We start from the raw sequence: 24,445 nt of genomic DNA, 5'->3' as shown, positions 1-24,445 counted from the left end.
TGGAAGACTCAAGTGTCACAAGCCTAAAAGTGACAAAACCAACCATCCACGTCTGATCTTTCCCCTCTGATGTGTCCTTGTGTTTACTTGTCCAACAGGGCAGCCATCTTCACCACCTGTGGTGGACACCGTTCAAGGCAAAGTCCTAGGGAAGTATGTCAGCTTAGAAGGATTAACAGAGTCTGTGTCCGTCTTCCTGGGAGTCCCCTTTGCCAAGCCCCCTGTTGGATCCCTGAGGTTTGCTCCACCACAGCCCGCAGAGCCCTGGAGCTTTGTGAAGAATGCCACCTCCTACCCTCCTATGTAAGCCACTGGGGTATGGTCTATTTCAGTGGTGATGCTTATCTCAGAGTCAAACCCACCTTCTGACTAGCTATGGTAACAATTACTCATTCCCCTAAGAAGACCATGAGTCCTCAAAGATAGTCTCATTACTAAGCACTTTCATGGTTTTCCATGTCTTGTATTTGGAATATACTTACTGAGCACCTGTGGTGAACCAGGAATGTTCTGGGTTTTCAGAAACCATCAGGGGGAAAAATATCTGTCCCTTGATGAACCTTTTATCCAATGAGTGGAAAGAAAAAATTTTATATATATAATATATATATATATATATAATGCCAGAATATGATAAGTGCTTTGGAAAAACAGTAATTGATCAGGTGATGGAAATGAGAAGTAAGGTGCTGTGTAACTCTGATTTGAACCTTAGTGCTGTTTAGGAGTGGGTCAGGTGTGGACTTGTGGGTGAAGAGAATAGTAAAGGTAACTGACTGCAAGTTCTCACACCCAGGGATACCCTAGCTACCTACTCACAAGCTAAGCAATTACCAAGAGTGTGTTACACCACCCTTGGTAACCGAATGAAGAAGCCCAAGAATTCCACATGGCCTCTCAGCCACCCCAGAGAACCTCAAACACCTACAAATGTCAGTTTAGACAGCATTTGTATCCTCTGAGAGTTTCCAGGATCACAATCCTGGCTGTCTTACCACTCCATGCTTTTTTTTTACAGATAATATTTACTATGCTTATATTATATCTGCAAAGTAAGACACAAATATTACAGAAAGTTAAGAGATACAGCGAAGTGAAGGAAAGTTAAAATCATGTGCAGTTCAACAACTCAGAGAAAACAGCTAACAGTTGAGGTTGTGCTTTAAAGGGTTTTGTCTGTGTGTACACTCTTTTGAACAGATTATAAATAGAGTCCTGGTACATTCATAAGCATTGGCATCGTTTCATTATATATATGTGTGTATGTATGTGTGTGTGTGTGTGTGTGTTCATCTGAGCAGTTATTAGCTGTTCTTAATTGGGTCTTAAAGTATTATTTATTTACTCAATCTTCTACTTGGGTTCACTAAAGTACTTTGTGTTTCTTGACAATAAACAGCGTTTTGGCAAACTCTTGTTAGCTACATCATTACACACACAGTCATAAATATTTTGGGATACATTTTCAAAGGTCACATTGCTAAATCGAACCCATGAACTTTGGATACATTTGTCCCCAGAAACAACCAAACTTCACACAATTCTCCCATGGAAATATAGAAGCCTCTGTCCCTGGACCCTTACCCATGTCTTGCCTTACTTGGTGAATTTTTCCTGCATGTGCTGGATAAACAAACTGAGATCATAACAATAATAAATAGGGCCTTGTTCTTCATAATGCATTTTTTCCTAAACATTAGTGAAACTGAACTCTTATGTCCCCATTTGACATTTGAACTTATGTTTTTATGAATGCCATGCACTTACTTTCAGTAATACAGGGGAAATGACCCAGGATGGAGATTTCAGTGTCTGGGAGGTTTCATGCACTTTGTGACATGCTGGCCCCGAACAGCTTCACTTCTGCTCATCAGAGACAGTGACAGCAGGCCTTTTCATTGCAAAGAGACTCAGAATGCCACTTCTAATCTACTTGGAAGTATAATCACCTCCTAACGTGTTCTTCCTGGCCAGCTGTCAATTCTCTCTGTGCCTCTCTCTGTGCAATCCCTCATCTCTAAAACAGGACTATTAGTAGATGCTTGAAGCTGAACTGACTCTTAAGTGGCTTCACACACAAGGAGAACTTGAATCTGTTCCTGACACTCTGGGAGGACTCAGTACTTGCTCTCAGTTCCAAGCTGCATTGTACCTTTAAGAGTATTTATCAGGGAACCAACAGTGTTTGCTGGAACAGGCCAGGCAGCAAGACCTTTGGAGAGCTTGCTCACCCAACTTGAACCTGTAAACTCAGAGTCAGAGCAGGAAAGGAATTCACCTTAGGCCACCCAGCACATTATGTATGAGACAAGACTAGAATTTACTTTTCCTGGGGTTCTCCCACTACAATGCCTTCCCTGACCTAAACCTACAACAGACTGCCTGTCATTGTAGCTAACTGTCTTGGTTGATGGACATTTTCTGAGAGCTATAGCATGTTTATCTGGTGGAGAAGCATAGTCAACTATAGACCACAACTCAGAGCCCAGAAGGGTAAAGCCCTGTCCAGGCACTGTAGAAAGTGACATCTCCTAAGGCAGGTCACCATATTATGGCCTTTCTCCTTCATCCAGAGCATCCTGAAAACTCTAGGAAGAGGAGCGGTATCGACTGCTTCTCCCTCCAGAGGACCAAAAGACCCTGGAGATTTCCATGGTTCCCACCTCTCACCTGTTGCAACGACTCCAGTAGAGTAACGCAAACTCCCTTTATAGGCTCAAATCTCTCAGTGCATACTCAGGCACAGAGGACATGCTCAGTCTGTCTAATGGAATCTCAAATGTTCTCTTTCCTCTTAGGTGCTCCCAAGATGCAGTCCTTGGAAAGATGCTTTCAGATATGTTCAGCACCCAAAAGGAGAACATTTCTCTCAAGTTTTCGGAGGACTGTCTCTATATGAATATTTACACCCCTGCTGACTTACCAAGTAGCAGCCGATTGCCTGTAAGTGCAGGGACCATTGGTCCAGACTTACAGTTTGAGCATCTAGATCTTCCGTGGGGTTAGAAGGCGATGAAGGCAGCAGGGGTCAATAGCACATAGACCAGGCATGACTCAGGAGCCAGAGCTTCCTTCAAGCTTTCATCTGAGGTTCTATTCCCAGTGATGTCAGTCTTTGGTAGAGATCACTGTACAGATCAGATGTAATTTCCCAAGTCTTCCTGGGATGGAAGGAAAAGAAAGTTAATCTAATTTATGAGAATCTGATCATCGTGGCAGTTAAGGCATGATTTCTGATAAAGTCACAAGTTGGGGGAATCTTCGGGGGAAATTGAACAATTCAGCATGATACAGATAGAGAAACTGTGGTTCTGGTGGGGAAAAGAGCATGTGTATGGGGTCCTGGCTCTCCTAGTTTTCATGTGAGTGTTTTCACATGGTACCTGGGGGGAGATGTGTGATGGATTTATTTTCAGGTCACCTGTGATAACTTCATTGCCAGATGAAAACTTTCACTCTCCCATGAAGGTGGGTAGGGAGGAGGGAGAATGCTGGGACTATCTCAAAAGCATGCTCTCTGCCCATAGGCAACACCCTGCAGTTTCACCATAGCCTTTGGCATGGTCTGATGAGCAAATGAGTCAGCACTTCACATAGAAACATGATGCAAGAGAAGGGGCAGGCTGCCAGATACAGATCACAAGTTGGGGGAGAGTTTTCTAGAAAAGATAACTCCAGAGATGTAACATGACAGCACCCAACAAGCTTTCCAGAAGCCCTCTGTGTGATACCCAGGAATCGGGGAGAGTTGTAGATAGATATGTTAAGATTTGTTATTGCCTGTGCTCAACAGTCACAGAGAGATAGAGGGGTGGAGGATTGGTAATCCATTCTTGGGTCATTTCAAAGGTGAGTATCTCAAGGGACAGCCATATCCAGCCTTCTCATTGGAAAGGGAGCCAGAATGTAGCTTATAATTAACTTGGAAGTACAAACACCAGATAACATGGACCTTCCTGGCTATGTGTCCCTGGGGTGGCTGCCAATCCTCTCTGTGCTGCCAATTCCTCATTTGTGAAACAGGAAAAGTTGTAGATGGCTGAGTTTGGGTTGCCTCTTAAAAGGCTTAATATGCAAGGAAACATGTACCTCTCCCTGATACTGTGGGAGGACTCAGTAATTGCTCTCAATTCCACTCAACTTTGGACCTTTGAGACCCTTTATCAGGAAGTCAGCAGCAATGGTTGAAATAGAGCAGTATGGTGGAGATGTTATTTACAGTGCATAAATCAATTCTTGGTTCATAGTATGCACAAGATCTTTCTCTTTAATTTATAGTATTAGCACAATATTATTTTGCACACCCTCATTTCTTCCCCTCAAGTTGTATCAGAGAGCTGAGTACATTGTAGATTCTGAGATAGTGTTAGCCAAATGACCAAGGACATCTTGAATGATATGGACATGAGCTTGGCATAGCAGGAGAATTGAGGCTTACAGAAGAAGCATACTAGGAAGGGGCACCATCAGGGCAGTGGATGTCTCACCATACAAACACTTACCAGAGAGAAGTTTAGCTCACTGAGGAGTTAAATTGGATGAAATTAAGCTGAAATACAAAGTCTATCCCTTGTTCGTGTTCAGTTGCCTGAAAGGTCCTGTTGTGAAGCGATGTGATTATGGAGTGATGACAACATCCTTGGCCTTGGTGGGTCCCATGATAATCTCACATCTGTGTGTTAGAAGGATGTGAGAAATGAGAAAAAAGGGTGGGGGTATTGAGTGGCATGGCGCCCTGGGCCTGAGAATTGGGAAAAAAAATCGCATTAGCTTTTTGCAGCCTTTCCGGTAACTGGTGTGGTTTGGTCAATGATCTCAAGTCACAGCCTAGATACAGTCAACCAATTCAGATGAATTCAGAAGTTGTTGTTCCAAGTCTTAAATCTACTGCCTATTGTCCAGGTGATGGTGTGGATCCATGGAGGTGGAATGGTGACAGGAGGGGCATCAACCTATGATGGACTGGCTCTCTCTGCCCATGAAAATGTGGTGGTGGTGGTCATTCAATACCGCCTGGGAATTTGGGGATTATTCAGGTAAGATACTAGATTTTCCTCTCTGTGTATTAGCCTTTGCTTCGTTTCTCTTTCTATTAATAAAACAAGTAACTGAGATTGGGTAGATATAAGAAAACAGATTTATTTAAAAGAGTTTGGAAGAACCCAAGTCCAATATTGGGTAGAAGACCCATAGTGGGAACTCTTGGCTAGAAAAAAACATAGCCAAAGAATGGAAATCACATTTTTTACATGCAGAAGAGATCATGTGACAAGGGAGGAAGTCAGTGATGGGAGGCAGTCTTGCTGCTTTTTTTTATTTAACAACAAAACACCTCTGGAGAACTAAACAAGGTCCTGTAAGCACTACAGGGATCCCTATTGAGAGTGATACACCCAGTGGCACAACCACCTTGCACTTGGCCTCATCTGTTCATGTTCTTCACTGCTCCATACTGACTGCCACAGTAGAGACCAGAACCCAGCACGGTAGTGTGCAGCCAGTATTACCTTTCACTATTACCATAGTCAAAGTTCTACGTTTCCATAATTACCTAGCATTGTAAATCTGTAGTTTTATTACTGTAGCTGCTCCAGACAGTAGCCTGTGTCATCTGTGACACAATTAGGGGGTCCTATCATGTCTCTGCCCCATGATCTCCACTTTCAACAATATGGAAGATCTTGAAAAGTCCCTGTTCAACCTGCATCTCATATGTCTTTACATTCAAACAGCTGATCCCGTGGCCCTAGGACTCTGAAACTGATACTTATAACTAAAATTACTTTTGAATTTACTGATGAGATTGATATGCTCATTTATTCCTCTTTCACAATGCTACTGCTTCAAATAGAATTTTTCTCATTGAAACACCATCCTGCAGCCCCACATTGGCCACATTGCATTTTCCTGCCAGCTGACATACTCCCTTCTAGTCAGCTTGATTCTTCTCTCCACTGTGAGCTGCACAGAGCTGTATATTTTGTCTCTCCTCTTCTTGCATGTTCCCTAGCTATTTGGTCAATGTTGAATGCATTATGGATCCTCAGTGCAACACATAGTTGCTTGAAGAGGAGTGTAAGGCCCCACATAAAGTAATGCTATGGGGATTGCAGGCAGGTAAAGTGCCCCGTGCCAGTGATGTCAGTGTTCAACCTGATTCTGAAAAGCTCACTGAAAAGCTCAGGCCAGCTGAGCTCTTGAGAATTTGCCATGACATCTCCACCCTCATTCCACCCTGTCATCTTGCAGCACAGGTGATGAGCACAGGCCTGGGAACTGGGGTCTCTTGGACCAGCTGGCTGCACTACGCTGGGTCCAGGAGAACATTGCCAACTTTGGAGGGGACCCAGGCTCTGTGACCATCTTTGGAGAGTCATCAGGAGGTTTCAGTGTCTCTGTTCTTGTAAGTGTTCTTGCCACCAGACCCTTTGCTGGGGTTTGATATGGCTGCTGGGGTGGGGAGGGACCTATTGGAAAGCACCTGGTTAGCACACCTTTGCATTCAGTACCTGTGTTCACTCTGTTTGCTGCAAGCCTCAAACAATGAAGAGCTTCAGACATATAATTAACTCTCTTTTGCTCCTAAATTTACTATTCATTTTTTTTGTCCTGGAGCCATGAAAGTCTCCAACTTCTTTTCTCACTTGGTTGATCTCTTTTTTCTTCCTATTTATTCTGACATTAGGTCTCACCCTACAAGTCCTGAGATGTGGTGATGGGTATGGACTACAAGTAAGAAGAGGGAGGCAATAAATTGAGCAAGCATCTTGGTTTGGGTTGAAGCAACATCTACACATTATGGAATTTAAGGCCCAAGGTCAGACTGGTGCTTCCCCTGAGGTTAAGAAGGCAGCAGCAGGTTACCTTAAGGATGTGAGGAAGTGAGGAAGTGAGGAAGGAAAGACAGAAGATCCAATGGGGAAGGTAGGACAGAATCAGGCATAGACCAGGCATGTGAAGTGTCATGCTTGTTGGTGAAATTAAGCCATAGGAACAGTGAGGGAATCTACAGCATATTCCTGGAGCTGTAAGAAGCCTTAGCTTCCTCAAAGTTGGACAGACACTCAGCAATGGAACTAACACACACTGGTTTCATACTTGAATTCTCAGAGGAAAAAATTTTAAGTAAAGGAAAAATCTGCAAAACACCCAATGAAGAATAAAATCATACATACAACATACCCAGGGGTTGTCACCTGGCTATTGTTACATTTATTTTTTTCTAAAATTATATATGTATTTATATACATATATAACTATATGGTCTATATGGTCTATATCATATCTGTGTATCCATCATGCATGCATCCACCTATCCTCCATCTATAACCTTTTTCATTTTCTATTTTCTCTCTACATGTAACTATGTTGGTTTTTAATTCTTTTATCCAAAAGATAAAAGTTATCATATATTAACATAATATAAATATTTTCCTTAATAGTAAGCCCTCTTCCATACTACTATCCACCTATGATTGCATAATATTGCATTGCAAAAATGAATCTTAACTACTCAACTTTATATTGATACCTTGACCTAATTCCAATTTTCACTATTTAAAAAATGCATGATCTTTCTGAGAAAATTTCCCAGGCATCCACGATCTTTAGTCTCAGGATAGACTCTGAACAATGGAGAAACAGACAGTTTGCATGGGTAGGTATTACCAAGCCCTTTATCGGCACTGTCATTCCAATAGTTTGGACTTATCCTGATAGAGACTTGTAGTGTATTTCCACTCTCTTTCTAAGTCTGAATTCAGACCACATTTTGCTGACATGCTCATGGGGACTGTCAAAACAAAGAGGATCTGGGAATTGGGCTAGAATAGCTGAGAAGCTGTCATATCCACGGAGTACCAGGTCACCAAATGCAGGGTCAGGAGAAAATTAGAGGGATCCCTAAATGGCAAGTATGTTATGAGTCACACTATTAGTTACTTTTCTCCTTGCTGTGATAAAATATCCAACAAAGGCAACTTAATTAAGGGCTTATTTTGGCACACAGTTTAAAGATGCAGTTTATCACAACAGGGAAATCATGCTAGCAAGAGCTGAGTTGGCTAGTTACAGGGAACCCATAGGTAGGACCTCTGATCTTCAAAACCATGTCTATCATTATGGGTCATAAAACCAAAAGAGCATGGTATCTTCCCAAGTACAACAGGATTCATCTGCAGAAAAATGCACCATAATAAAAGTATGTGAGATGCAGACTGGGGCAACCTCCTTTGCGTTTGGTCAACTATCTGGAACTTGACTGTAGTGTATTTTTCTCCCTAATTGCTATTGGCATGGTCTGAAGACTCAATGAGTCAGCATTCCCATGTAAAGGAAGCCCAGAGATTGGGCAGGCTGCTAGTTACAGGTTATGTGAATGCTGCCACAATTATGATGCATATTCCAACTTCAGTTAATGTGATACAGAAACCCTCGCACAGCTATGTGAAGAGGTTTATCTCATAGGTGACTCCATATCCTTTTCCAATTTGTTGTTGATCACAGCACCCTCTTGTGAACATGATATCTTCTCTCCCCTGGCAGGTGTTGTCTCCTCTGGCCAAGAACCTCTTCCACAGAGCCATTTCTGAGAGTGGTGTGATCATCAGTACAAAGCTGATCAAGGAGAAGACCCAGTCTGTGGTTGAAGTAGGTCCTGACCTTGGCACTCCTTCACCCTTCTCTGAGCTTCGTTGGGTCCTCACTGGCTTTTCTGACTGTGAGATGCTGTTGAGGTACTCAAACAATTCTTAAAGTACAAATAGATGGGCAGAAAGACTGCCCTTTGGCCCACAGCTCAGATACACTCTGCAAATTCTGATGTGCCTTCCTGTGAGTCATGTTTCTCAGACACCCAGTGATTCTGCACAGAAACTGAAACATGAGAGATTCTGTGGTTCACTTGAGGACAGGTATTTAGTGACTGGAAGAGGTAGTATCTGAAACAAAAAACAAACAAACAAACAAAAAAGCTTATCTGTCATGTGACATGACCTCTTTAGAGGCATTCAAGTTGGAGAACGTGGTGGTGGTGGTGGTGGTGGTGGTGGTGGTGGTGTGTGTGTGTGTGTGTGTGTGTGTGTGTGTGTGTGTCTGGTGGTGGTGGTGGTAGTGGTGGTTGTGGTGTGTGTGTGTCTCTGTGTGTCTGTGTGTGTTTGTATATCTGTGTGTGAGAGAACATGGTACTTGGAGTGGACACTGTAGGCATTTAAACAGGAAAAAGGTAACCTAATAGGATGTAGATATTGATTATATAACCCCCATATGTCATTATTCCAATTAGTAATAGAGGCAATATTCTATGGGATCCAGTATCAACATCGGTTAATTTAGAGCAGTGGTTCTCAACGCCCCCCCCCTTTGTTAATTTATTTATTTAATCATTTTACAGCCTGATCTTAGTCCGTCCTTCCCTCCTCTTCTCCCAGTCCTATCCTCACACCCGCTCCCAATATTCCTTCCTCCTGTTCTCTTCAGAGAAGGGGAGCACCTGCCATGGATACCACCCACCCAGGCACATGAAGTTTCAACAGGAATAAGCACACCCTCTGCCACTGAGACTAGACAGGGCATCCCAGCTATGGGATAGGAATCCAAAGGTAGGTAACAGAGTCAGAGACTGGCCCCTCCCCATTTGTTAGGGGACCTACATGATGACCAAGATGCACATCACCTACATATGTGTAGAGGATCTAGGTCCAGCCCCTACATACTCTTTGGTTGGTGGTTCAATCTCTTTGAGCAACCATGGGCCCAAGTTAGTTTCCTCTGTAGGTCTTTTTGTGTTGTACTTGATACCTCCAGGTGCCTCAATCCCTCCTCCCACTCTTCCACAAAACTCCCAGAGCTATGTCTATTATTTGGCTGGGGGTCTCTACATCTGTTTCCATCAGCTGCTGGGTGAAGCCTTTCAGAAGACACCTATGCTAGGCTCCCGTCTGCAAGCATAGCAGAGTATCATTATTTGTGTCAGAGGCTGGCTCTCTCCCATGAGGTGGGTCTTGAGTAAGGCCAGTCATCTCTGCACCATCTTTATCCCTACACTTCTAGTAGGTGGGACAAATTTTAGGTCAAAGGTTTTTATGGATGGATTGGTGTCCCTCTCCTTCCACTAGAAGTCCCACATGGCTCCAGGAGAAGGACTCTTCAGGCTTCAGATCATCCATGGCTAGGTGTCTCAGCTATGGTCACCCCATAGACTCCAGGAAGCCTCCCCTGTCCCAGAGATGCCCCCGCCGCCGATTTCCATTCCCTCTCCCAGCCCTCCCACTCTCCCCACACCTGATTCCTATTTCCCTCCCCATCCCCTCTTTCATCCAGTTTGTTACCTACATCTACTTCAGATGTCTATTTCTTCTTCTGGGTGAGATTCAAGCATCTTCCTTCGGGCCAACTTTGTTATTGAGCTTCTTTGGGTCTGTGAATTATAGCATGGTTATCTTATACTTTATGGCTAATATTCACTTACAAGTGAGTATATAACATGTGTGTCTTTCTGGGTCTGCTTTACCTCCTGCATGATGATATTTTCTTGTTCCATCCATTTGTGGGCAAATTTCAAATTTTCCTTGTTTTCAATAGCTGAGTAGTATTCCATAGTGTAAATGTCTCACAGTCTCTTCAGTTGAGGGACACCTAGGTTGTTTACAGATTCTGGCTGTTACAAATAAAGCTGCTATGAACACAATTGAGCAAATGCCCTTATCATATGGTGAAGTATCCTTTGGGTCTATGCTCAGGAGTGGTAAAATAGCTGGGTCTTGAGGTAGAACTATTCCCAATTTTCTGAGAAAGCACCAGATTGATTTCCAGAGTGATTGTACAGATTTGCACTCCAGCAATGGAAGAATGTTCCCCTTGCTCCACAACCTCACCATCATGTGCCATAACATGAGCTTTTGATCTTCACTCTTCTGACATATGTAAGATGGAATCTCAGAAGTTGTTTTGATTTCATTTCTCCAATGACTAAGGATGATGAACATTTCTTTAAGTTCTTCTTGGCCATTAGAGTTTCCTCAGTTGAGAATTCTCTGTTTAGCTCTGTATCCCATATTTTAATTGGATTATTTGGGTTTGTTGGTATTTAATTTCTTTGAGTTCTTTATGTATTTTGCATATTAACCTTCTGTCAGATGTGGGGTTGGTGAAGATCTTTTCCCATTCTGTAGACTGCTGTTTTCTCCTATTGATGGTGTCCTTTGTGTTGCAAAAGCTTTTAAGTTTCATGAGGTCCCATTTATTAAATGTTGATCCTAGAGCCTGAATTGTTGATGTCAGGAAGTTGTCTCCTGTGCCAATGTGTTCAAGGGTATTTCCAACTTTCTTTTCTATTAGATTTAATGTATCCAGTTTTGTGTTGAGGTCTTTGATCCACTTGGACTTGAGTTTTGTGCAATTCTACTACATGCAGACATCCAACTAGGCCAGCACCATTTGTTGAAGATGCTTTCTTTTTCCATTGTATGGTTTTGGCTTCTTTGTCAAAACACAGGTGTCCAAAGGTGTGTGAGTTTACATCTGGGTGTTCAATTTGATTCCATTGATCAACCTGTCTGTTTTTATGCTGTTATCGTGTGGTTTTTTTTTTAAATTACTATTGCTCTGTAGTACAGCTTGAAATCAGGAATGGTGATACCTACAGAAGTCCTTTTATTGTACAAGATTGCTTTAGTTATCATGGGTTTTTATTTTTCCATATGAAGTTGAGACTTCCTCATTCAAGATCCATAAAGAACTGTGTTGGAATCTTGATGAGAATTTCACTGAATCTCTAGATTACTTTTGGTAAGATGGCCATTTTTACTACATGAATCCTACTAATCCATGAGCATGGGAGATCTTTCCATCTTCTGATATCTTTAATTTCTTTCTTCAGAGATTTCAGAGATCTCGTCATACATGTCTTTCATTTGCTTTGTTAGACTTACACCAGGATATTTCATATCATTTGTGACATAGAAACTAATAAAACAGCATCAAATTAAATTGAGAGAAACTTAAATAAATTCCACTAAAATCAAGGATAAGGTTGCTCACACTCTCCATATGTCTTCAGTATAGTACTTAAAGTTCTAGGTAAAGCAATAAGACAACTAAAAAAGATCAAGGAGATACCTCTATAACCATAAGAAACTGGATGTGAAAGCCAGACATAGTGATGAATGACTATAATCCAAATACCTAGAGAAGCAAGGGTAAGAAGAAGAACTGATACAAGAGCGAGACAAGCCTGATCTACTTTGTAGTTCCTGGGCTAGCCAGGGATACTTAGTAAAACCCTATAACAACAACAACAGTAATAGTTAAGGAAAGCAAAAAGAGAGAAAGGGAGTGGCAGGGGAGAGAGGAAGAAGAGGAGAGAGGTGGAAGAAAGGGAGAGGGGGAAAAGGGGGAGGAGGAGGAGGTGATGATGATGATTGAGGTTAAACTCCACTATCTACATTGATAAAGGATATAGTCATTATTCTTGACCTCTGATGTTGCCTATGATCTTTTTCAGAAAATTGCTGCTGTTTCTGGGTGTGAAAACATGACATCAGCTGCCATGGTTCACTGCCTGCGCCAGAAGACTGAGGACGAGCTCTTGGAGATCTCACAGAAACTGGCACTTGTGTGTATCTATTCTACTTGCCATTCTTGGCCCAAACTATCTATTTTGCTGTTCTTGCCCTGGATAACCTCTAATGGGACAGTTCACCAGCTCTCAGAAAGAGTGTAACCTCCTGACCCAGACTGGAAATTTCATTTTCTGTTACAAAACATCTTAAATGTCAAAAGTAATCCAGTTATATGTTCCATGATGAGGAATGTGACAGAAATAGTTCTAATTTATTATAATGTGCTTTTTGAACATTCTTGTAACACAGAATTTATTGAATAAGATATTCTGTATTCCTGAAAAAATTAACTACTATCCTAAATTTCAGGGATATTCAATACAGAGTTTTGGAGAAAAATGTCACATTATCTATTGGTCATATGAAAATTAAGTTATAACGCAGTAGTAGCCAAGTTCTCTAGAATTTATGAGATATTGCCTCCATTGTGGTCCTAGGAGAGCCATTTGTTTCCCTCTTCATTCATCTATCATCCACTCATCCATTCATGCTTCCAACCATTCTATTCATTATCTTCTCATCAATTTAGCAGAAATATTTTCGATCATTGTACAACTTCCATTCCTTTCTCCATCCAAACAATCATCCATTCTTCATCTAACTATGAAAAAACATGTTTGGTCTGTTTGTTGACATACACACACAACTCACAAATTGCACCCATTTTTATTTTTGAGATTGTAATATAATTACATTTCTTAGCCGGGCGTGGTGGCGCACGCCTTTAATCCCAGCACTTGGGAGGCAGAGGCAGGCGGATCGCTGTGAGTTAGAGGCCAGCCTGGTCTACAAAGTGAGTCCAGGATGGCCAAGGCTACACAGAGAAACCCTGTCTCGAAAAACCAAAAAAAAAAAAAAAAAAATCAATAATTACATTTCTTCCTTTCCTTTTCTCCCTTCAAGCTCTCCTATATATTTGGGAGTTGTATCTTGGAATATAGGAACAGAATTTAGGAATTTAGGAACAGAACCTTCTAGTAACTATAAAGTTCAAGAGCAGAAGGCTCATGACATGGTTGGAACCAGGGCCTTGTGAAGATATTCAATATCGACCTCTCTAGTCAATAGTTTTTCAAATTTTTCTTTCTTTCCTTCTTTCTGAATATTTGGATCAGATGCAAATGTTTGAACGCAAGAAGTGAAAATAAATAAAAGGAACCAGTCCTGCCCTGACATCCATCTCAGCTACGGCCCCATCTATTCTTGCACGCATATAGACTCACTTCCATTTCATTCAGCTGTTTTTTTTTTTTCCTGAGGGAGACTGAGTATTGTTGCCAGAGGGTAGATGCTGAGGTGATGTTGAAGAGGAACACAAGCATAGGCAACAACCATGCACCCCAAAACTGCACAGGCCCTGACTCTGGATGGACCTGTCCCTTTGATGTTCCTCTTGTCCCCATCCTGCTCCACCCTGTATTTGTACGCAAGGAGCCCAGTGTAAGAATCAAGTGGAGAAATTGAAACACCGGGCACACAGCTCAAAGGGTGACCCTGTACAGTGGCAGGTTCTCAAGACATCCTCTGCTTTCATGTTCACAGAATCTTTCTGCCCCATATTTCAGTGGAGACCCAGAGAGAGATCACTAACTTTTTCTGGATTACTGGCGTTGCATCTTAACAGCATTAAACTCTAGTTAACTCTGAATGGAAGGTTTCCCAAGGCTTCCAGAGAAGTCCCTTGCCAGTTAAAATAGGCCAATGGAGCAGAGATAGGACTAGCCTGACTCTCAGCACAGTGCTCTCGGTCAGCAACTTATCCCCTGGGCCCAGCTCTCCTTTCTGATTTACAGTAGTACAAGAAAGCTGTACTGAACCTCTGAAACCAGAAAGCTGGGATAACGGGCTGACTGCTGCCTCACAGCACCAGCCTGTGTCTGGTGTCGTTAGCTATGTAGCATCTACAGTCTGGTCCCGGGCTCCCTTCCTGGAGACCTCAAACATTCCCTGTAGATCCTGTGAGGACCAAATGAGATTCTTCCGGTCAGGTTTTTACTGAGTGCCAAGAGCTGAATTACACAGCTGGTGATGAAACATTGAGACAGACACTGGTCTGTGCCGCCGTAGCCTTGCAGCAGGAGATAGTTGAAGTAGAGGTGATGAGGCTGGAGCAGGCTTGAGGAAGACACAGAGGTGGGAGGTGAGGCTCCAGCTAAAGAAAGTTGAATTATGATTCACCATGAGTTGGATGATCAGTGAGCTCTGAACAGTGGTCTTGTTTTTATTTGTTTTGTTTTGAGACAGGGTCCTACTGTGTAGCCTAGAAATGTGTGATCTTCTTACCTCAGCCTCCCAAATGTCAATATCATGGGTATAAGGCATATCACTAAGAGCAGTGTAGAAAGGCATTGTACAAACAAGGGGGCAGGGAAGGTACAAGGAGAGGGGGTAGAAAGACTTTGCACTGAACAGTTCCTGTAGGTCGTCCTGGGACTGAGCAGTGGGGTGATGAGGTGTGGCTGGAGTACAGATAGTTTTGAAGGAATTTCTGACTGGATTTATTGACAAGTAGGTTATGAGGCATGACAAAAGCAGAGGAGGGAAAGATGTGTCTGCCTTCTCTGATTCAAAAGTTCAAAGCACGTGGCCTCAAAGTGCAGCTGTCAGTATCCCCTGGGCAGTAGAGGCAATTACTGTGTGTCTCAGGGCTGCTGATGCCAGAGGCCTCCTTAGACTCCCAGGTGCAGGTCTATCTTCTGGAAATTTTCTGACTCTACTTTCCCTCCTCACTGCCACTTCTCCTTAAGGATGCAAGTTAGACCATGCCATTTCCTGTCTCAATAGCCTGTCTTTGCTTACAGGATTAATTCCCTTGCCTGCTCTGAGATAGTACTCCTAAAAAAGCCACAGGTGCCAGAAAGGTGCCACCCATATTTCTGCTCTACTTTCCTTTCTGTTGCTGTGATTAAAACACTAGTTCCTAAAGCGGTTTAGTGGAGGGCAGGGCTTATTTGTGTTATACCTTGAGGCTACAGTCCATCAGCGAGGAAAGACATGAGGCAGGAACCAAAGAAGGTCTGTTCAGCCAAGGAACAGCAGAATCCATGTAGGAAGGCTGCTTGCTGGCTCATGGGAAGCTTCATGCTTGGCTAGCCTTCTTATATAGTTTATGACACATTCCAAGGGAATGGCACTGCCCACATTAGGCAAACAAAACACTTCCTACATACATGCCCATAAGCCAATGTGTTCTAGAGAATTTCCTAAGTGTGACTTCCTTCTCAAGTGACTCGAGGTTATTAAAGCTAACTAGGTGTGTTTGTGTATGTGTGTGTGTATATATATATGTGTGTGTGTATATGTGTATGTGTGTTATGTATGTATATACATATATGTGTTTTATTATGAAAGCTAACAATTTTTTGTTGTTTTCTGCCTGTTCATGTCTACATTTCTTACCTCATTAGTCATAATGGAAAAAGCATGTCAGTCTGTCAACAGAATGGATAATGAAAATGATCATGCATACACAATGGAATTTTAGCCAATAGTAAAGACGTGTGCCATATGTTGTATGTAAACATAGTCCCACTCTGTGGCCCTTTCTCTACTACTCTTCCAGAGAAGTCCCCTGAGTCCAGGCCTTTGTGACTTTCCTGGAATTCAACCTGCACACAGACTCCTCTGTCACTTGATTCATTTCCTTCCCATCGCTTAGAAATGCACACTCCTTTCTTTAGTTAACTATAGTGTTCTTGAAAACATACCACTCCAGATATCAGAAGACTGGCTTTGTGTGTCCAGAATGCCATCTTCCTTCAGATAGACAGTCACTCTTGCCATCTTCTGGAGCTTTCTATCTTCACTACTCAGCTTTTCTAAGGTGGCAGTTTCTATTATCAGCCCATTGGAGCAGGATCTTGTACTTGCTGTGGCATTTTATTTCTCTAAATAGGAACAAGGACTCAGTTTAGGCACCTCAAGTGATAAGTTCACTACCTCTCAATGGCAGCCATCTATCCCAAAGCACCCGGATTCAGCTATGGATAGATAGGTGCAATCAGCCCTTATTAATAAGTGAGAACTCTCCTCAGTTCACTACCACTGTTGCATTGCCACTGTTGATCCTCACTTAACAGTTCTGACCTTGAAGACTCCAAGACTCAGCCACTGTCTTTAGGGCATTAGGTTTCTATGGCCACAGACACAGGGGTCTTTATGCTTGGCAATCTCCCAGACCAGCAAAGAGGGGATATGGGTGAAAAGAAGAGTAAGTTACTTATAAGTACTGCTTTTTTGTTTTCCCAAGAACAATACCTTCCCATCCGTAGTGATTGATGGAGTGGTCTTGCCAAAGGCACCAGAAGAGATCCTGGCTGAGAAGAGTTTTAATACTGTCCCCTACATTGTGGGCATCAACAAGCAAGAGTTTGGCTGGATCCTTCCAACGGTGAGAATGCCCCAACATCTTAGATGCAGCCACAGAGGTTCAATTATCATCCCCCCTGCTCTGAGTAAGGGCTATGCACTCAGATGACTACAGTTCAAAGAGGCTTAAAACTCTCCATATAAATTTGCTTTGAGAGTCTCTGATGAAGCCCTCTGGAGTACCAATTTACATCTGGGGCAGATGGGGGGGGGAATCAATAATTTGAAACATTTTAAAATAACTACATTAGAGGGGCTCAGAGCCCTGGCTGCCCAGCCCCAAGCTTTCTCTCGGCAGTGCTGAGCTCTGTCAAGCAGGCATTTGGGGCCCTGGTATCAGCCTGGGATGTGGCACTCAGTGCTAGAAGTCATGCTGAAATAGAGCAGATCTCTAAGTGCAAACTTGGACAGGGTCAGCACATGCCCAGAGTTCTGTGGCTCTCATGCAGAAGGGCCTCAGGGGACATCATAGGAACATAGACACAATGCTTGTCTTTGTCCCTGTCACCTGACTCTGAAAAAGTATAGCCTCTGTCCTTTGTCCCTGAGCCCATAGCTTCTATATGACCCAGGCTTGAATGTTCCCTCGCTACCTAGAGGGACATTGTGCCTCCTGATATAAATAAATACAGTCAAGCCGGGCATGGTGACGCACACCTTTAATCCCAGCACTCGGGAGGCAGAGGCAGGCGGATCGCTGTGAGTTCGAGGCCAGCCTGCTCTACCAAGTTAGTCCACGACAGTCAAAGCTACACAGGGAAACCCTGTCTTGAAAAACAAAAAACAAACAAACAAACAAAAAATACAGTCGCTTGATTGTTCTATCTGTATTGCTTATGTTTATTCATATAAGCCCATTTGTTTTCTTTGTTCATTTTTGTTGTTTGTGTTATCATAAGCTCCCATACCCTTTAACACCTTCCCCCAAGCACCTTCATTTCACATGGGCTGCTTGGCTTGCCTGTTTGGCTCATCTTAATTTACTGTGATTCAGAAATGTTTTACCATTTGTTTAACAGATAATGGGCGATCTACTCTCTGAAGGCAAAATGAATGAGAAAATGGCCCGTTCCCTCTTACGGAGGTTCAGCGCTGAGCTTGTAAGAGTCTAGGGAATCTCGGGAATTGGTTGGGAAACAAAAGTTAGTGGCTTGCATTAATCACAGACAAGTTCAGTGGCTTTAAACAATAGTAGGGACTGGGGTTCACCTCTCATGTTTATATACTCTTCCCACTTTGCACCCCAGTGTAAAAAAACAAAAAACAAAAAACTCACATTTGTTGTTCACCAATCAAAAATTCCCATGGGCCCAGGATAAGATGCCACGTGAAAGATTTATTTGGAGATTTTTAGACAGAGAAAAGACTGATTCTATGACTAACAGAGAACATCGGGTTTATACACTGGAGGCCGAAGATCAGGTAGCTAGGAGGCATATCAGACGGGTGGGCACTTGTAGCAGTTACTAATTGTCGGTCCCCTGCTTTTCTGATGCATGGGCTTCTTCTATCAGAACATCATTAAACAGATATTACGGGCTCTGTAAATCTAAAACAAAGCATGTACTGACGAGCACATCTCATGACACATGTCTTTTTTCATCCATTTTCCTAGGGATAGCTTATTCTAAAGTTATTTGCTAGGGTACAAAAGGGTACTGAATGTCCCTCCAGAGGAGTTAGAAAGAACAGGCAACTGGATTTTTTTCCACCACAGCCAAAGGGAAAATGTAACTTTCAGACACCTGACCTCTAAACTTAATGACATACAGCAAGTGGATCTGGAAAATCTCCTTTGGTGTAGCAGACTGGCTTGGCACAAGCCCCAGGTGGCTCATGAGCCATGAAATCTTCTTAAGCATCTGCAGAAGCCCCATTGATTGCCAGGTGGGAGTGGTCACTTCCTGATCCATTTTAGAACATCTCTGAGAGTGTGATTCCTGAAGTCATTGAGAAGTTCGTAGGAAGAACAGACGACCCTATCAAAAAGAGAGACCTTCTCCTGGACATGTTTGCTGATCTGTTTTTTGGTATCCCAACTGTGCTCATGGCCCGTGGCCTCAGAGGTGAGTCTTACATGTTGAATGGGAGAACAAGGACTTAATCACAAGTTTCTGACTTGCCCTCTTCTCAGTGTATGTGTGAATATGCATTTATGTATATGTATATCCATAGTATGTGAGGTTAGGGTATTGCTTAGATCATAGAGGGTCTGGATAGAATTAAGGGTGCCCTGGGTTCAACCCTGTGTACCATGTAAGTCAAACCTAATGGTACATGTTTGTAACTCTGCACCTGGGAGGTGGGGGAAAAAGACTAGGTTTTCTTTGGCTACACAGGGAGCTCATTGCCAGCCTGGGTTATATGAAATACTTTCTTACAAAAAGCAAACCAACAAAAAGAATAAAAATCCAGGGCCAGGAATAGGATTAGGGTGCGAAAGGGCTTCTTCCAGACGAGAGTGCAGAAAGAGGGAATAGAAAGAAGTGTGGGGAGAGGAAGTGTAAAGATCTTCAGTTTCTTTGGCACACCTTTCTCCATCTCGGTGTGCACTGGTTAGAGAAGGTGAGAAATGGGCTTGCGTCTCCCACAGGGATGCCTGTAATTGACTTAGGCTAGAGTATGAGGCTACACATAAGTCTGCCTAAAATAAGTAAGATTCTCTTGTTCCTAATGTGTGCTCTATTCCAGGGAATGTGCTGTGAGTGCTCAGAAACAATGCACATGCTGTTCAGGTGAAGCTGTGAACCTTTCTTTGCAGTTGCATCATGGCCCCTTGGCCTAAAACCTTTGTTCAAGTTCAGTGTTCTATTATGAGTTTTCTGTCTATATGACCCAATCATTGTTGAAAGTGAGGCACTGCAGTCCACTGCTGCTTTGCTATTGTAACCTCTCTCCCTCCAGATGTTTTAAGATTTGTTTTACATGTTTACGTACTTTGCATTAGATCTGTTTTATTCTTGTTCTGTTCTGTTGGTAAACTGACTTCTCACCAAAAAAAATTTTTTTTTGTTTATTTTTTTCTCTTTATACATTCTTACTTAAACTTAATTTGTGAGGTAACTATAACCATCTCTTTTCCTTTTGTGCATAATACCTAATTTTCCTCCAAGTGCAATATATAGATGACTTAAAATGTGAGGGAAGATCTTTAAAGACTATATAAGACTCAGGTCCTTTAAAAACCCATTTTGGTCACTACATGCCCCTTCACTGGAGGGCATTCATTGAAGGGAATTAGTGACAGGCGGGGACTTACTAACGCCAGTCACTTCAGTTATTTCCTGCTGGTTTTGTAAATATTCTCTTTCTAACTCCCTCTTGGTCCCTTCGAGATGATTTCATGGTTTTCTGTACTCACATACTTTGAGTCCTTTATTTTCATTGTATGTGTTTCTAAAAATTCACGTTGTGGCCACCATGAGGCTTACACAGAGTGAGTCCCTATACTCACAGAACCTGCCTTAAGTTGACACCAATATAATTTTATTTTGTGTAACAACTGTATGATTTTATCTAGTTTTTACATTTAAAAAATTACTATTTTTAATCTTATGTGTATGGGTATATTTGCCTGTGTATGTCTGTGCACCACAAATGTGTCTGGTGCCCACAAAGCCCACAAGAGGGCATCAGCTCCTGGAACAGGAGTTGAGAGATTGGTGTGAGCTGCCATTTGGACACTGAGAATTGAACCCGGGTCCTTTGGAAGAGCATTCAGTTCTCTTAACCACTGAGCCCTCTCTCCAGCCCCACTTTTTACATTTTTGTGTGTGTGTCAAAATTTGTATCATTTTGAATGACTATTTTAGTGTTAGTTGTTAGCAGTGTTTTTGTACATAACCATTGTACTGTGTAAGACAAAATCCCCTATATATTAAGATTACAGACCCACGGTGACGTGATTATGACTTCACACGTTTACACCACCGACTTCCACGTTATTCATTAGTACATTTACCTTTCAGTTTAAAGGGCTCTGACAAATTCCCACAGGGCAGCTGCAGTCAATGGCTTTTCTCTGAGACATTTTTTTTATTTCTCCCTCCTTTTTGAAAGACATCTTACCACAGTGCTTTATGCTGTCAGCTATTGAAATGAATCTGCCTATCCTCCCCGGGCCTGCAGGATTCTGTCAGTGACATCAGACATCTTTCTTTTCACCCGATGCTCCTGAGTAGTTCCTTCCTCTTTGGTTTTGGAGGGTTTGACTATTTTCATCTGGTTGACATTGACTGGAGACTCTGCAGTTCCAGAACATCTCCCCCAGAGAAGAGCATGTCTTCCAGAACTATGAAACGTTTCCCCGCCCTCCCCTCCCCGCCCCCCTCCGGCTCCTCCTCTTCTCTGCTATCCTCAGCACATAAATATTTAGTCTGTTAATGTTACCCCGTTGTCTCTGCTTTCCTTGTTCTTACTCACAAAAACCTAAGTGTATGTCCCACTTGCTTCTTTCTTTACTGAATTGTTGAGGAAAACACTGGGGATGCTCATAACCAGGATGTGTAGGTGCAGATCTTCTCAGACTGAAAGGGCACTGTGCATTATCACTGAACACACCCAGGCATTCACCACCTGCATTGTATTTGCTCATTCTGCATGCCTTAAACACTTGGCTTAAATCCCAGGTCTACTTCAACCAGCTGTGCAAACCCACGCAGGTCACTGGGTTTTACAATAGCTGCTTCTGTCCTGTACTAGTAACAAACAGTTTACTCCTTCAGAGATGGAGTCCTCAATGTTGCCCTGGTGTGTGCCAGTAGCATGAACTGTCTATGTCTCCTCAGATGCTGGGGTTCCTACCTACCTGTATGAGTTTGCGTACTACCCAAGCTTCGTATCTGACAAGAGGCCCAAGACGGTGCTGGGAGATCATGGTGATGAAATCTTCTTTGTATTTGGAATTCCATTTTTAAGAGGTATTGGCTCTTCACAGGGTGTGATCTCGGAGTCGGGAGGACTAGGTCCTAACCTTGGTTTAGGAGCATTCAGCAAGTCTCTCCTGGCACCCTGTTGCAGAACTGAGCTACATTCAGCTAGTCCCAAACCTTTATCCTGTTCTAATACACATAAGGATGGCTCATGTGTCCCCAGCCATGATCACTTTCAGACTCATGACTTGAGACATCAGTAAGAGAGGTGGTGGGTCACCCACAAGACCCTGGACTAGGACTAGATTACCACAATTTTAATTTCCCATGATCTAGCCAGCTAGCTAGCTATTTATTATCTAAAATTCATACATCTTACTTACAATATATATTTCCCTTCTATTGAAAATAGATTTTTTTCCTCACATAATATAACCTGATCGCCATTTTTTCCTCCCTCAACTCCTCCCAGTTCCTCCCCACCTTCTCTCACATTTGGATCCACCCCTTTCTGTTTCTCATTAGAAAACAAGTAGGCTTCTCCTAAGGAATAATAATAAGATAAATATAACAAAACAAAACTAACACATTGTAAAAGAACAAAGCAAACAGAAGGAAAAGAGCCCAAGAGAAGGCATAAGAAACAGAGACCCACTCATTCTCACACTCAGGAATCCCATTAAAACACTAAACTGAAAGTGTGTGTGTGTGTGTGTGTGTGTGTGTGTGTGTGTGTGCATGCAAAGTACCTGTAGGGTAAAAGAAATAAGAAAAATACATATAAATAAAATTAAATTTAAAATAATATAATGTTTTCTATAATGTTTTCTAAATAAAGGAAGAGCCCTGATATGACATTATAAGACAAGGGACCTCCAATAATGCTACTGAGTTCATGGTCTACTGGCCGTCCACTACTGGGCATGCAGTCTACACTTAAGAGTAGTTTGTTTCCTCAGCGAGACTGCCTTGGAGGAAACTAAATTTTCATTTGCTAGTGGTGCTTGCAACCAATTGGAGATAGCTTCTGGGTTAGGGATAGGAGCACGTGTCCACTTCCTCTAGGATCCCATCTGGTGCAGACCAGTGCAATCCCAGTGTATGCTGCCCCTCAGTCTCTGTGAAGTCATATAAGTTGATTTAGTGCGCCTTGCTTCCTTGGTGTCCTCCATCCCCTCTGGCTCTTACACTCTTTGTGTCTTCTCATCAGTGGCATCCCCTGAACCCTAAGGAGAGGGATCTGATAGAGACGACCCATTTAAGGCTGAGTGTTCCAGAATAGTCTCTGCTTAATGTCTAGCTGTGGGTTTCTGTGTTTCTTTCCATCTTCTGCATGAGGAAGCTTCTTTGATGGAGGCCAAGCAAGACACTGATCTCTGAGTTTAACAGAAAGCCATTAGGAATCTTTTTATTGCTAAATTTTTTAAAAATTTTATTTATTTATTAACGTTTTTACAACAGTAGTATCTGCCTTCACCCTAGGTCCCTGGGCTATCTAGTCTCAAGTTCTTGGTCATTCAAATAGTGTCAGGTATGGGCTCCATCTCAAATTGGTTGGTTACTCCCATAAGCTTTGTGCCATCTTGCAGGCAGGACACCAAGACTGTTCCCAGAATCTGCCACTGAGTTAGCAGATACCAGGTACCATCTGCCAGACATGGTCAACAAAGGCAGCTGGCTCATGGTGCATGTGCACATTCCCTCTGGATCACAGATCAGCCTCTCTCTCCAACACCCCTGAACATGCACAGTAATTACCCAGGATCTTTTCGCAATGGAGTGTTTGACTGGGTGCTTGAGGAGTGGGCACTAGTTCTGTCTTTCTAACAAGCTCCCAGAGGAAGCTACAGCTGGTCCACTTCCAGTAGCAAAACATTTTTCTCTTCCCCACAGAGGGTGCCTCAGAAGAGGAGACCATCCTCAGCAAGATGGTGATGAAATTCTGGGTCAACTTTGCTCGACATGGGTGAGGCTGGTGGCAAATATAAAAAGGGCGGGTAAGGTGTAGTTGGGCATACCTTTTGGAAAGGATGACTTCTCTAGTCTGAGTGATAAAAGCCCTCACCATTTTGTGTGATGATAGTGTCCTATAGTGAGAGCTTTCTAGAATCAGATGGGCTTTCTCAGAAGATGTAAGCTTCCTGTCTGTGGGGGTTGTCAGCCTCTCTACGGAGATAAGCCAGGGATTGATTCAACCTTCAGAGGGATGGAGGGCCCCATAGCAATCTTGAGTAACTCTACTTGATTTTTATCCCCAGGAACCCCAATGGGAGGTGGTTGCCCTATTGGCCAGAGTATGACCAGAATGAAGGGTATCTGCAGATTGGAGCTACCACCCAGCAAGCCCAGAGACTGAAAGACAAGGAAGTGGCTCTCTGGACTGAGCTCCTGGCTAAGAACCCACCTCAGGCAGAACACACTGAACACACAGAACAGGCATGAATGGGAGGCTTTGCCAGCCTCAGGACCAGGAGCCATGATGGAGCTGTTCCACCAAAGATGTTAATTCACCAAAGATGGATCTTACAGAGCAAACTGTAGGGGTGTACAGCGGGGGGTGGACAGAGGCCAAAGAGGGGGAATATT

The 24,445-nt window shown here is 42.8% G+C and overlaps 1 protein-coding gene across 1 annotated transcript; it reads left to right on the top strand.

The window, feature by feature from the left end:
• Window positions 1-76: 76 nt before the first annotated feature.
• Window positions 77-24,336, top strand: LOC127209666 (carboxylesterase 1C-like; the record flags this gene model as incomplete). The annotated part of the gene is made up of 12 exons (XM_051169347.1): window positions 77-303; window positions 2,799-2,943; window positions 4,903-5,036; window positions 6,250-6,403; window positions 8,545-8,649; window positions 12,503-12,613; window positions 16,870-17,010; window positions 18,008-18,088; window positions 18,907-19,054; window positions 21,776-21,907; window positions 23,753-23,825; window positions 24,118-24,336. Coding segments are annotated over 12 exons (1,635 nt in total), but the record flags the coding sequence as incomplete, so codon positions are not given.
• Between the last annotated feature and the right edge of the window lie 109 nt (window positions 24,337-24,445).

This window comes from Acomys russatus, chromosome 26 (assembly GCF_903995435.1).
Source record: "Acomys russatus chromosome 26, mAcoRus1.1, whole genome shotgun sequence".
In the NCBI taxonomy this organism is placed as follows: domain Eukaryota; kingdom Metazoa; phylum Chordata; class Mammalia; order Rodentia; family Muridae; genus Acomys; species Acomys russatus.
Note: the sequence above shows the minus strand (reverse complement) of the source record. Positions and strands in the feature narration are given on the sequence as shown.